At 38.0% G+C, this 14,143-nt stretch overlaps 1 protein-coding gene across 1 annotated transcript in view; it reads left to right on the top strand.

Annotated features, from left to right (window-relative positions):
* Positions 1 to 13,519, top strand: part of si:ch211-236h17.3 (carbohydrate sulfotransferase 11) — a 72,817-nt gene extending 59,298 nt beyond the window's left edge. The window contains exon 3 of the mRNA XM_039771141.1: positions 12,090 to 13,519. Within this exon, the coding sequence (XP_039627075.1) occupies positions 12,090 to 12,932 (843 nt within the window). The 3' untranslated portion in view covers positions 12,933 to 13,519. The remainder of the gene's footprint in view (positions 1 to 12,089) is intronic.
* Positions 13,520 to 14,143: the final 624 nt, after the last annotated feature.

Here is a 14,143-nt window from a genome sequence, read left to right as displayed (position 1 = left end):
AGTCCCCTGCGGCGCTCCTGTGTTGCTAACCACAATGTCAGACCTGCATTTCCTGAGACGCACATACAGAGATCTGTCTGTAGGATAGTCCACGATCCATACCACCAGGTATGAATCTACTCCCATCTCTGTCAGCTTGGCCCTAAGGAGCAGAGGTTGAATGGTGTTGAAGGCACTAGAGAAGTCCAGAAACATAATTCTTACTGCACCACTGCCTCTGTCAAAGAGGGAGAGGGATCGGTGTAACATATAGATGATGGCATCCTCTGCTCCCACCTTCTCCTGGTATGCGAACTGCAGAGGGTTGAGGGCGTGGCAGATTTGTGGCCTCAGGTGGTGAAGCAGCAGCCGCTCCATGGTCTTCATCACATGTGACGTCAGAGCGACAGGCCGGAAGTCATTCAGCTCACTAGGACATGATACCTTTGGGACTGGGGTGATGCAAGATGTCTTCCAAAGCCTTGGGACTCTTCCCCTTCGTTCCAGGCTCAGATTCAAGATGCACTGTAGAGGACTCCCCAGCTCCAGCGCACAGGCCTTCAGCAATCGTGACGATACTTCATCTGGATCCACTGCTTTGCTGGCACGAAGTCTCCTCAGCTCTCTGCTTACCTGGGCTGCTGCAATTGTGGGTGGGGGTAACTCTCTCCTATGCTGGTATCAGCAGAAGGATGGGTGGAGGGTGCAGTACTCCAAGGTCAGAGTGGGTTAGGGTGGTCAAACCTGTTAAAGAAGTTATTTATCTGGTTTGCTCTCTCCACATCTCTCTCAGTGGTGGCACCCCCCTTCGAACTGCAGCCCATCCCACACTTCCTTCATGCTGTTATTCTGCAACTTCTTTTCCAGCTTTCTCCTGTACTGCTCCTTCTGACACAGTCAACTGAACACCAGTCACCTTTAATAATCACGGAGTCCAGTGCAAACAACACTGAATTCTAAAGGGTAGGCATTTTAGTGTTACTACTAACTCACTCGATCAACTTTCTTTAGTTGTTTATACCACTGCTTAAACCAATAACTAGTACGTTTTACCTTGCCTCCACATGGTATTTGCTGATTTTTTTCCCCCATGCTTTTGTCATTGTATTTTCACAGAATGCTGAATTTAAGAGGCTTTTTATATTGATTTGCATAATCAAAGAGGCATAATTCTGGGAGGAGTCAGGGTGGGGCGGCAGGCGCATGCATTTCTGTTACATTTCATGCTGACCAGGATTTATGTAGCAGAAGAACATGGAAGTTGGCATACACGCAGATTTATTCTTCTGGATTTTTTTGTGCATATGCACATTTCTGTTTTTGTCCATACACCATGTTTTATGTGAATTCTATGCACGGTGTTAGGCATGAGGCCCCTGATGAGTTTGACGTTCTTAAAAAAATATATATAGCTTTAAATATTGCTTATTTTCTAAATATACAAATAACTGAAAATATTCTTCAGTTGTTTAAGAAAAGTATTCATATATCAGTGTAGTTATACAGGAGAGTAACAGACTTAAATCTGTGTAGTGTACAAACAGCTGTCGTGGTGCAAAAAAAAAAAAAAAACTGAGGTAAAAAGTCTGACTTAAAAGGACTGTTAGCTACTCTTCTATTTTATTGCTCAGGCTCATGGTGCTTCTTCCATGAGTTTTCACTCCTGTTTCTCCCACCCCAGTTCAAAGTCACAGCTCCCCTGTAGCTTCCACACCTTTTTGAGCGGATCCATGCCAGGATGGCCTGGAAACCACATGCCAGAACTGAAGGATTTTAGTGAACGAGAACATCTTTATCTCTCTCACACAGGCTGCACAGTGCATTCTCTGTCGGACCCTGCCCCTCCAACATTAAAAGATTTTTTGGAAACTGAGATTAAGAAAAACACTTCTATATGCCTTGAGAAAAAAAATTCTTCAGGTATTTAAGAAGAATCTGTATGTACAAATATTAAAATCATAACAAGTGGTCAGTTGTAGTAACTTATTTATCAGTCTGTTCTTAAGAAGCGTACATTGGATATTTTTCTCTTTCAATTCCAGGCACAATCCTGAAATGTGAATGAGGCTGGTCTGTGTGCATTTTAGTGACATATACAAGTAAGCGATGCTTCCTGCATTAGTAGAGGACAGTTTTAAGACATTAATTTGTAAGTGCATATGGCAATGTTACAGAAACACCTCCCTTATACTCGTATAGAATTTTGATCCTTTTTTTTTTTTTTTTTGCATTGTTTTACTTAAGTAGCATAAATCTTACATTCTGAGAAATGCATGGGTTTTAACTGTTGTTGATGGCAGGTTCTTAGTCTTCACATTTAATTTTATGCTGATTAAGTAGTATTCCCTTAAAATGACTCGGCTGCTTTTGAACTTTGTCAAGCCGCCAGTTCCTAATATCCTCCATATGTTCTTCATGTTCCTACTTGCCACCAGCATTTTAAAATTTCACCAGTATATGCTATCACAGCTATGGGAAAGGAAAGTTGCATTTGTTTTTACCCTTTTTTGCTTAGCTTTTCAGCAGACAGCTGTTGTCCAGATGTTCATTTTCAGTAATTGCTCATTTAAGATGCAGTATAACTTCTAAACAGCACTGTGTAGATAATAAAACTGATTTAAAAATGAATGATTTAAAATCAGATGATAAGTCAAACATATAGTATTGTTTTAATATCCAAAATGGGTCTAGCCACGATTATCATGTTACCGTATTCATTAAATAAAACAAAATGGAATAGAGTTTTCTTAAACCTGTTTTTTAAAACTTGTGAGCTTTTTTTGTGCAGCAGTCTTGTTTTATTCGTAAACTGTATTATAATGGTGCTGTCAGTGACAGCATTATATAAAGTAAAGATTAATTAAATGATTGTTTTATATAAAAATGTAAGTTATGCTCATAATTTTAATAATAGTAAAATAAGTATATATCTAGTTAGGTTCCTGGAACCTTGGAGAATCACCAAAATGTGTACATTGTTTTGGCTATTGTAACAAGAGATGGCATTCTTAAAAGATTCTTATCTTTTACTATGTTTAACCTTTATCAGAAGTAAATTATAAAGACTTGCCACTGTTTCGTTTGCTAGTTTATAAATCTCATCTATGAATCTTAAAGAAAGACAGGCATTGCATAAATCATGTTAAACGCGTGCTGTACAGCAGGCAGTAGTGCTCTCTGAAACTACTTATGTCTAAAATAAAATTTTGACAAAATGTCAAATATGGATAGAGAAAGAAATTCCTGCTTCTCATGGATTTTTCTCATAATTTTATAATGCAGTGGTTGAAAGTGGATCCATCCACCTGCATTTGGTCAAATACATATCTAGACAGGTGCTATGCAATGGTTAAAATGTAAAATACTCAATGATATCAATATGTTAAAATATTCTTTAGTCAGGCAATACTGATGGTGACTGTGGCCCATTTAACTCTATGAGCGAAGACCACAAACTGCCTACTGATTCATTGTGCTGTTAAAACCTGCTGCACAACAACAATGACTCAAAAGATTATAGTGGTGGACATAGTGAAAGGACTTACACTGCTTATCTTAAGCAAAGTGGCTCCAGACCATCAAAATGTACTGTGTTGGTAAAAGTGGGTCATAATTTAAAGGAATAAATGTGCCAGATTAATTCACTTTGATGCTGAATATATTGAAATACATTTCAAATACTTTATTTGTATATTTTAATAATAAATAATTACAAATTAAAAATATTTATCAGGGTTAAGACTTTGTTGTTTAAAAGCACATGTTATATCTATTTCAAATTAGACTGAATAGCATTCATTTAATATGTGAATTCAGTGGCTGGATTTCATAGATTTAGACAACATAGAAAACACTTTGAATCACAAAGCTCCTTTTAAAATAATATTTACCTATAGAATTTTGTGCAAGTCTAATTAAATAATACTTTCCAAAGCATCTATATAAAATTGCCTTAATTGAATTAATGTTGTAAAGAAAAGTAACCAGCTCTTAGTTTTTACTGCCATCTAGTGGGGTAAAATTGAATACAGAAGTCAGTGGAAAAAACACATGTACATGTTCATACAAATGTATGAAGTCTATGAATATGGGTACCTCTGAGATAGCAGAAACAAGTCCTAACTTAAACTTTACAATGCGATTTTAGCCACCTTTTTAGCATACCATGGGCTATCAGGATTCAGGAGGTGTTACTGGAGAATGCTTGAATGATGGGAGGAAAGAAAGGCCAAGGTTTAGAGAGAGAGAGAGCGTGGAGGTAAGAATTGGTGGGTGCTTTGGTTTGGCACTGTGGTTAGCCAAGTAAGAAAGCCATTCTTCTAGAACAGCAACCTGTGTAGTCAGGCCTAGAAAAGCAGTCATGTTGATTTTGATCATCTTTCCCTATAAGTTTATGTTTAATATGTTTTTTTTTTTAATATGTTTACCTGTAATTTTATGTTTAATGTACTTTTACCTCATTATTGTTAATTTGAGGACTGCTATGTGGGCCACCTCAATATCACAATATATGGAATATACAGTATATGTGTAGTATGTGCAACGTAGTCATCTTATTATTTGGTTACTTACATTTAAGATGTAATTGGCTACTGTGGACGCTAGAGGTGCTGTTGCCCCGTGGAACCCACCAGACAGACGTCCAGGACACATGTTTAAAAGCACCAAGAAAAATGTTAATATTTTTCTTAAATAAAGTGCACAAAGCACCACAAACTTCACAATTCAATAATCACAATAACACAATCCTCCTCTTCACCATGCTGCTCTGTCACTCTACCACAAAACTCAGGCTCCCCTTGCGGGCTTCTGTCCTCTTGACTCTGAAGTACTTCCAGGTTGTAGTAATAATATAAATTCCCCAGGTTCTTTGTGAGCTCCCCCTGGCGGCACCGACGGCCCCCAATGGTGCTAAAGAAACGGACTTCATATCCCAGGATGTCCTGAGGGAATCCGGGGAACTGTTGCCGTCCAGGAGAGCTGCCACCTAGCGTCCCGAGGTAGGCGGAATCCAGAAAAGCCTGCCTTCCTCCATTCTTCTTGCTCTGGGATGTCACGGCCGGATTGAACAGCCAGCCGTCTATCACACTACATGTTATTTTGTTTTTTCCAATTGGAGCAAAGGCAGATGAAGAGACACAAAGTGTCAGTAGCATAATTTGAACCACTATGAGATTCTGCTTACCTATCTCACTCATACTGTATGTCACTCTCACTCATTTTACATTTACTTTTTCAAAGATTGTGGAGGAAAGATGAGGTGCATTATTAGATAACTGGTAATTTCACTTAAAGGGATAGAATATCAAAATTGGAAAACCACTGATTATCAACAAGTAGAGAGATTGAATGGCAGGCACCCAAGGCCCTGGAACCATGTACTTTTGCCGCACTTCTTACAAGATCCTCTGGAGGTTTGTTAAGGCAAGCCTCTTCCTGTACTGACTTCCCAGAAAGCAGAAGTTAAATTTTGAAATTGGAATCTGGAGACAGAAGTCAAACCAAAGACATAACCAGGGAAGATGAGAATTACAATGAAAGTTATTGTCAAATGAGAAAACTTTTCAAAACCAAAAAAAATGTTACTTTATTCAAGCACAAATTAACAGTGGAAGGTTTTACATTGAAGTCACTAACTTGGACGACCAGGAAGTGCACAGCGATGACCTTCATACCATCATGGTAATGATGCCTTGCATATTCCCAGGTGTCCCGTGTAGCAATGACAGGGCCAACCAGAAACAATATATCTCAAAATGGCACCACCCACAAAAAACAAAATCATACTACAAAAGAATGTGATTAATTTTCAACAGTGTTAAAATTGCACCAAAGTAAAAAATAAATATTACAATTAGATCACTGTTCTCTAAAAGCACCCAAAATGATAGAGAACAAGGAGCAGCTATAAAATATTTGAAATAAGATCCAGATCATGTCACTTCCAGGCTCACAAAACACATGTTGACAGGGTTTGGTGCAATTTCATATCAATTCAAGGACCACACACTTTTATTTTCATAGCTAAGATAGCTCCTCCTGTAAGCAGTGTTTTACTCTCCGATGTGGTCAAATTCCTGGTACCCCAGCTAGGGTTTTTCCAGGTAGGATGACTTGTGTTAAATAAAGGTCACTGTGGATTCAGATATTCTGTCATTTAGATATAGAAGCAGATATAATCCACCATATGCATCTAATATCTCCTTCTGAGAAAGCTATTTTGGCAGGGTTTACAAGATCTTTGGAAAAAGTCTTCCATCTCCTTATGGTATTCCCAGTCATAATCCACATTCCCCCACCCTTTCTGACAACAGCCCAGGTGACACGACCTATCCTGCTTAAATCGTGTGATAGGTTGTCTTGGAGACCAGATAAATGTCATTCTCCAAACTTCTCCCAAATAGGGTTTTCCGATTGGACCTGCGAAACATGTCAGTTTTTTGAGTCCTCTCACAATCTTTCTAGTTAATTGTGGATGTTGCCCTGCCAACTTGACTGTTTCCATGCCGTTTTTTCAGGGGCATGCCCTCATTAAATTGTTGGTTACCCTAGGTTTTTCCACCTGGAATCTTGATTGCTTGAGCCCACTCTGACAACCTAACGTCTCTTTTATTATACTTATGACATGTGGCATCTATCAGATGACGAAACTATGTTATCATTTGTTGTCTTTTGGCCCAAAGAGCAGGGACAAACATCGCTTGCAGGTCTGGCTCTGCAGGCCTCACCTTATAGAAGCAGTTAATTCCCAAGATGCCTTAGTCTATTCATACACACAAACACTTGTAGTGATTTTTCTGTCATAGCACAAATTAAAACCTACTTCAGTTTTTATAGTATTTTGCTGTGAATGGTGTGTTTATTCCATATTTTTCACACTAAATGTTTAAAAATTGACTTTTTAAAGTTTATGTTCATTGTAGGGAAAGAAGTGAATGAAAAGCTATATTCATAAGCGCTAACACTGAACACGTAGTGTGTGTTTGTCAAGCTGTTTGGGCAGTTCTTAAATCTCATTCACTTTGACCCTTTAAGGTGCCATAGATCTCATTTTTTAGTGGTTTATTTTTTAGAGGTTTTCACTGGCTTTCAATCTTTATGATGGTGTCATGCATGAAAAGTGCCATTAAAAAGGTAGTAATTAGTAAGGTGAGCTAATTGGTCTCAAAGTATAATTGTTGCTGACCAGTAAGATCAAATGTTGTTTTTTTGAATCAAATACATTTTTTAAATGTTTTTAACACTAGAATTACCAGAGCCTACGAAAAAACTCGTAATTCCGTCCCACCTTAAACTGCTTCTTAAATCCCTTCACACCTCTCCGCCAGCGCCCTTTGTCTTCTAAATGTGCTGATAAAGAGAAGCTAGGAGCAGCCGGCTATTCCATCCCCCACCAATTTAGAACGTGCACGAACTTCTCTCAGCTCATGCCTTGATTGAGTATCTGGGAGTGAAGTGGAGTTTTAGAGTGGAAATAATAGATCGTTGTTTGGAACACACGCATTTCATGTCTGTTCCGTTTCTACAGTAATCTGTGTCAACACATTGTTAAAACAGAAACGTTTTTATATTCTAGTAGTAGATGACAAAATGTAGGCATAAACTATATAATGTATGAAGCCTGAAGTCCAAATAGCAAAGAAACATTTTCACAAGAATAACACAATTGCGCTTTTATTCAAAAATATAACTGCAGAAACAAAAAGCCGCCTAAATATGTGACATTGACACCACTTTATTGTAACTGCCTCCGTGGCTCGATAGACTCAGCCCCGCTTGGGAATCAGAAGGTCACGAGTTCGATCCTGCGCCCCTCTGTTTTGAGAAGTAAACTGCTCTTATTCTTACTGTTTTAAAATAAAAGCATACATTTGATTTCAGTATGTAACAGCCGGTGCAATTTATGATCCTTGTAAAGGCTAGCTTTTTTTTTTTTAATTCACTTTTCATTCTCTCAGTCGCGTTCAGAATCAATCTATACAACCCCATCTGACACGGCTGTTTTCACTAAAGACGCTATAGCTCTGCAGTGTACCACGATGCATACTAACGCCAAACACCCTCAACCTAAAGTACCCGGGCTCTGACACACAAACGCTGGCGAAGCTGCTTTCTTCGTATCTCACCGTCACTTGCTTTTCTTTTTATTCAGTTTTATTGAGTGTTCCTGCCAGTCCCGCATGTTGCTGTATGCTGTTTCTTTTGTACTCGGGACATGCAGAGGAAAGAATGGTAAAGACCAGTAACCGGCGCTATATGCAATCATCAGACACTCCCCATCTGCCCGTGTCGTTCAAACACAGGAACATATATTGGTGTAAAAGTATAACAAAAGTGCACTTTTATTCAAGTGCACTTTTCCCATCGCCTTTTCCTGTAAGAAGCAGTGTACACACTTCTCTCTATGCTGTGGTTTCTATTACACACCTTGTGAAATGAAGTGTCTGCGTGCACTTTTCGTGGCATTACACGTGTATTTTTTGAGCATGCCAGTTTGAGCAGTATAAAAAGTATTGAAAAGTATAACAAAACAACGGGCAGATGGGAGTGTCTGATGATTGCATATAGCGCCGAACTTACTGCTCTTTATTATTCTCTCCTCTGCGTGCCCTGGAGTACAAAAGAAACAGAATACAGACGCTATAGCTCTGCGTTGTACCACGATGCATACTAACGCCCCCCCACCCGGTTCTGACACACAGACGCTGGCGAAGCTGTCTTCTTCGTATCTCACCGTCACTTGATTTTCTTTTTATTCAGTTTTATTGAGTGTTCCTGCCAGTCCCGCATGTTGCTGTATGCTGGATATGTTCACATGTATTGTCTCTTTCTTTCAGGTGTGTAATAGAAACCACAGCATAGAGAGAAGTGTGTACACTGCTTCTTACAGGAAAAGGCGATGGGAAAAGTGCACTTGAATAAAAGTGCACTTTTGTTATACTTTTACACCAATATATGTTCCTGTGTTTGAGCGACACGGGCAGATGGGGAGTGTCTGATGATTGCATATAGCGCCGAAGTTACTGGTCTTTACCATTCTTTCCTCTGCATGTCCCGGAGTACAAAAGAAACAGCATACAGCAACATGCGGGACTGGCAGGAACACTCAATAAAACTGAATAAAAAGAAAAGCAAGTGACGGTGAGATACGAAGAAAGCAGCTTCGCCAGCGTTTGTGTGTCAGAGCCCGGGTACTTTAGGTTGAGGGTGTTTGGCGTTAGTATGCATCGTGGTACACTGCAGAGCTATAGCGCGTCTTTAGTGAAAACAGCCGTGTCAGATGGGGTTGTATAGATTGATTCTGAACGCGACTGAGAGAATGAAAAGTGAATTAAAAAAAAAAAAAAGCTAGCCTTTACAAGGATCATAAATTGCACCGGCTGTTACATACTGAAATCAAATGTATGCTTTTATTTTAAAACAGTAAGAATAAGAGCAGTTTACTTCTCAAAACAGAGGGGCGCAGGATCGAACTCGTGACCTTCTGATTCCCAAGCGGGGGCTGAGTCTATCGAGCCACGGAGGCAGTTACAATAAAGTGGTGTCAATGTCACATATTTAGGCGGCTTTTTGTTTCTGCAGTTATATTTTTGAATAAAAGCGCAATTGTGTTATTCTTGTGAAAATGTTTCTTTGCTATTTGGACTTCAGGCTTCATACATTATATAGTTTATGCCTACATTTTGTCATCTACTACTAGAATATAAAAACGTTTCTGTTTTAACAATGTGTTGACACAGATTACTGTAGAAACGGAACAGACATGAAATGCGTGTGTTCCAAACAACGATCTATTATTTCCACTCTAAAACTCCACTTCACTCCCAGATACTCAATCAAGGCATGAGCTGAGAGAAGTTCGTGCACGTTCTAAATTGGTGGGGGGATGGAATAGCCGGCTGCTCCTAGCTTCTCTTTATCAGCACATTTAGAAGACAAAGGGCTGGCGAGAGGTGTGAAGGGATTTAAGAAGCAGTTTAAGGTGGGACGGAATTACGAGTTTTTTCGTAGGCTCTGGTAATTCTAGTGTTAACCTGATAAGCCTTTTTGAGATTAGAGCAACCTTTGTAAATGCTTGTGATGCAATTCTAAAATGAAAGAAAGCATAGATATAATAAAAATATACATTCATTTACCTTATAAAATTTAAGATTAAACAGTGACTTCTAATGAATTATGTTACAAATCAATTATAGTCATTTTGAATTTGTTTGAATTGGCTATCTCTTGTACACTTGATATGTGATATTTTGTACTGTCTCTGTTGATTCTTCTAATTTTATTAGATTAAGAATAACCATCCACATATTCATTTGTCCATCTTTTTTCTGATCTGTTATAGGGTCATGGCAAGCCAGCAGCATTGGGTACAGGCAAAATTGAATACATCACTAATTTGTATTTTCAAATTAAGATAAATACATGAGGTACATGCAGAAAAGGTCATCAGTATAGATATTAAAGGGCCTTAACATTATTACATCAGTTGCAAATCACTTACTACAGGTGTAAGTGAGGTGGTGAGCTATTTGTTGCCTTGTTATATGTATGTAATTGTTGGTAAATAAAACAAGAAAAAAGTGTGAATGAATCTATTTAAGATACCCTGATAGCTTCTTTAACTCTCAAGTGAGTGAAATTAAGCCCAAAAAGTTCTGTTACAGTAGCTGTAGTATTGGTTTCTAATTAAGAAACTAGCTAAAATGAAAACCTGTAGTCACTACAACCCTTTAGGACCAAGATTTGGATCCCTGGTGTACATGATTCCTACATGAACCTACAACATGCTTCTTATCATGTAAATAAGAATTAACTGTAGCTTATCATCTAGGCAAAGAATACTAAAACCTAACTGAAACTAAGACTTATTTTTGAGTCAGGTACTAGTTAATTTACCTATCAACCCTTACTAGTGCTTGTCTATTAAACTTGTTAGTGATTTTATTAATTTGTGAATTCAAATATTTTAACTAAGTAGTGTATTTGCCGTGAAGGATAGATGTGGTTTAATTTAAAAGTATTCAGCATGTTGCCAGACAAACTTAAAAAAAAAAAAGCATTAGAGCTAATGTGAATGGTGTGGTATGCATGTGTGTGGAGGCAATGCTGAAGAAAACTGGGAGTCATCTCAACTAATGAAAGCCATCCATTATACTCAGCCCTGACCTTTGGTAGATCAGGGAAGATTATCTCCCTGAATACCAATTCAAACCTTCCTAGAAGTTTTTTTCCCCTGTTAAAGTACAACTATTTATCATTAAAAAGCAGTACCCACCAGCAGAACACTTATTAATACAGTGTTTTGTGCTCTAGGTACAGATTTCTTGTTAGAAGCCATTATCAAAGGATTACATACAGTCAAATGTTATCTTTATATAAATGTTTCTGTTTTATTGTGAATTTTTATCCTATTTTCTCTATTCATTTTTTTTGTTTTTATTTCTTTGTCGATACAACTAAGATGTAAAGTTTCATATGTTCTTACATAAACAAGAATAAATAAATCTCTTATAACCCTGGTGACTCCAGAATATTAAATCTGATACAAAGCTCATATTTGTCCTTAAGATTATTCTTCTGTGCCCCTTGATTAATTCTACAGCGACCTAAGGTTGTAATATTACCGCTTACCCACACCATTAAGATCTCAGGCACAAAACGTGACAGAGTTAAACTTGTGCTTTACAGAAATGTCAGCTTTCTAAGCAGCTCCCTCTTTACACATGTTGGTATGACTGTGCTTTTCATTAATTTTTCTTACGTTTACCCAACCATTTGCATTTGATTTATTGGCCTTTCACTAACTGTGAGGTGGTAGGTGACATCTGATTACCACATTTCTTTAACAGGACTCCCATGGTCAATATAACGTTAATGTTATTAAAGTGTTCTTCTGAGATAGTGTAGCTTTATGAAAAGGCTGAAATTACTCTTTAACTTTGCTCCTTTTGACATTTTGTTTTGTAGGACAATGTTTTTTTTCTGAAAAGTTAAGAAAGCTAAATTTTTATTTGTTCCTTAGTTAGATTTGGTCAGTTGTTTTTGTTTGTTTTTTCTTATTCTTGTTAAGGAAAACATGTTAAAAAAATTGTTTACTTTCTTGGTTTTAGATTGAATCTGATGCACAAGTGATTCACCAAAATCGGAGAGAGCTGCTGGACAGTGTTTGCCAAGTGTATGCGAGAAAGCGACGTGTATTAACTCCAGATGATCTCAAGCACCTCATTGTTGATGATCGCCATGGGCTGTTGTACTGCTATGTTCCTAAAGTGGCCTGCACCAACTGGAAACGGGTCCTTATGGTGTTGACAGGGGATGGCAAATACCAAGATCCACTGAAAATCCCTGCCAATGAGGCCCACATCCCTTCTAATCTTCGCACGCTTTCTGAATACAGCACTCCAGAAATTAACCATCGCCTGAGGAACTACCTGAAGTTCATCTTTGTTCGTGAACCCTTTGAGCGTTTGGTTTCTGCATACCGTAATAAATTTACTCGTAAATACAATACAGCTTTCCATAAACGATATGGAACCAAAATCATCCGTCGCCATAGACCACAGCCGAGTACTGACGCCTTGGAAAAAGGAGATGATGTTTCCTTTGATGAATTTGTTTATTATTTAGTGGATCCCCACACACAGAGAGAGGAACCTTTCAATGAACACTGGGAGCGGGTGCATTCACTTTGTCATCCTTGTATTCTTCACTATGATGTGGTAGGCAAATATGAAACCTTGGATGATGATGCTCACTACATTCTGCAACTGATTGGGGCTGATAAGGGTGTAAAGTTCCCCTCCTCCTCACAGACTGCAAGGACTACAGATGATATGACTGCCCAATTCTTTAAAAAAATAACCCCCTTCTACCAGAAGAAACTCTATAATTTATATAAAATGGACTTTTTGTTGTTTAACTACTCCAAACCTTCCTACCTGAACTTTCGGTGAAAGATTTTTGTTTTGGTTAAGAGATTTTAAAGGGAACATCGAGTATGTACAGACTTCTATGCCCCAAATATCTACCTAGAGTTGAAATCAGTTGGCATCCATTACACTGAATTGTTCAGCACCAAAATACATGTGTGGAAATTGTTTAAACAAGGAAAACAGACTTGAATCCCATATTTTTTTCATGTGAATGTGCACAACTAATTTATTTGTGTGCTTTGTATGCATAGATGTGTGCTGGTTTGCTTGTGTGTGCTGATTTTCACCAGGATGAGTGTTAGTTGGCTATAGCATCAGACTCAAACCCATATAGATTGTGACATGTGTGTTTTCTTCCACTTAAGTTAATTCTGTTGCACAGGTGGCAAAAATTATATTTACTTACCTTTTTAATACAGCATCTCTCTGGATTTGATGGGTATGAAAATAGAGGTGACATACAACAAGGTTAGTAACTGTTAAGACAGATGGTATTGGTTGTAATGCATAAATAAGGTTACATTGGAAAATTAGTCCTTTCATTTTACATGAGTAGTCTGGAAAGGTGTGAGCAAATACATCTTGGTGTACTCAAAAAAAAAAAAAAATTCTACATTTATTTCATTTAACAGATTTTCAGATTGTATCCAGTTTATTTAAAAAAAAATTTATTACAGGGAAAAATTGGACCATAGTTAGGTTATTGGAAAAAGTGTTTACTTTTGAAAAACAATGGCATTCAGCACCAGATTCTGCATTTTATATGTTATTTTAAAACGTTTAAATAATACAGTCATGAAACATACTGTAACATTTGATTTTTTTTTGCTCTTTTCTACTAATAGAATAATTAAATAAAACAAAATTGAACTGTTTCATTTTCAGAAAATCTGTAAAGGTCCTGCTTGTTTGTTTCCTCTCATTCCGTTCATTCTGGTTAGGGTTATGGCAGCAACATGTTGGGTGAACAGCACATTCCATCTTATTCCCATCAGGTTCTTCTAAAACCTCCTGGGTAATTTCTATACATTTTAAGGCCAGTCTAGAGGTATAATCCCTTCAGTTTGTCCTGTGTCTGCTGCTCGGTCTTCTCCCAGTGGGCTGTGCCTTTTAGCCCTTCCATGGAAACCCCCCAGGGAATATCCTAAATAAATGCCTAATGCTCCAATCAATCCAGAGAGGCTGTGGTTCTACTACAGGGTCCTCCTGTACTTCCAGGCTCCTTACTGTAT

This window comes from Polypterus senegalus, chromosome 12, assembly GCF_016835505.1.
Source record: "Polypterus senegalus isolate Bchr_013 chromosome 12, ASM1683550v1, whole genome shotgun sequence".
Lineage (NCBI taxonomy): Eukaryota > Metazoa > Chordata > Cladistia > Polypteriformes > Polypteridae > Polypterus > Polypterus senegalus.
The sequence above is the reverse complement of the archived record's forward strand: the minus strand, read 5'-3'. Positions and strand labels throughout refer to the sequence as shown.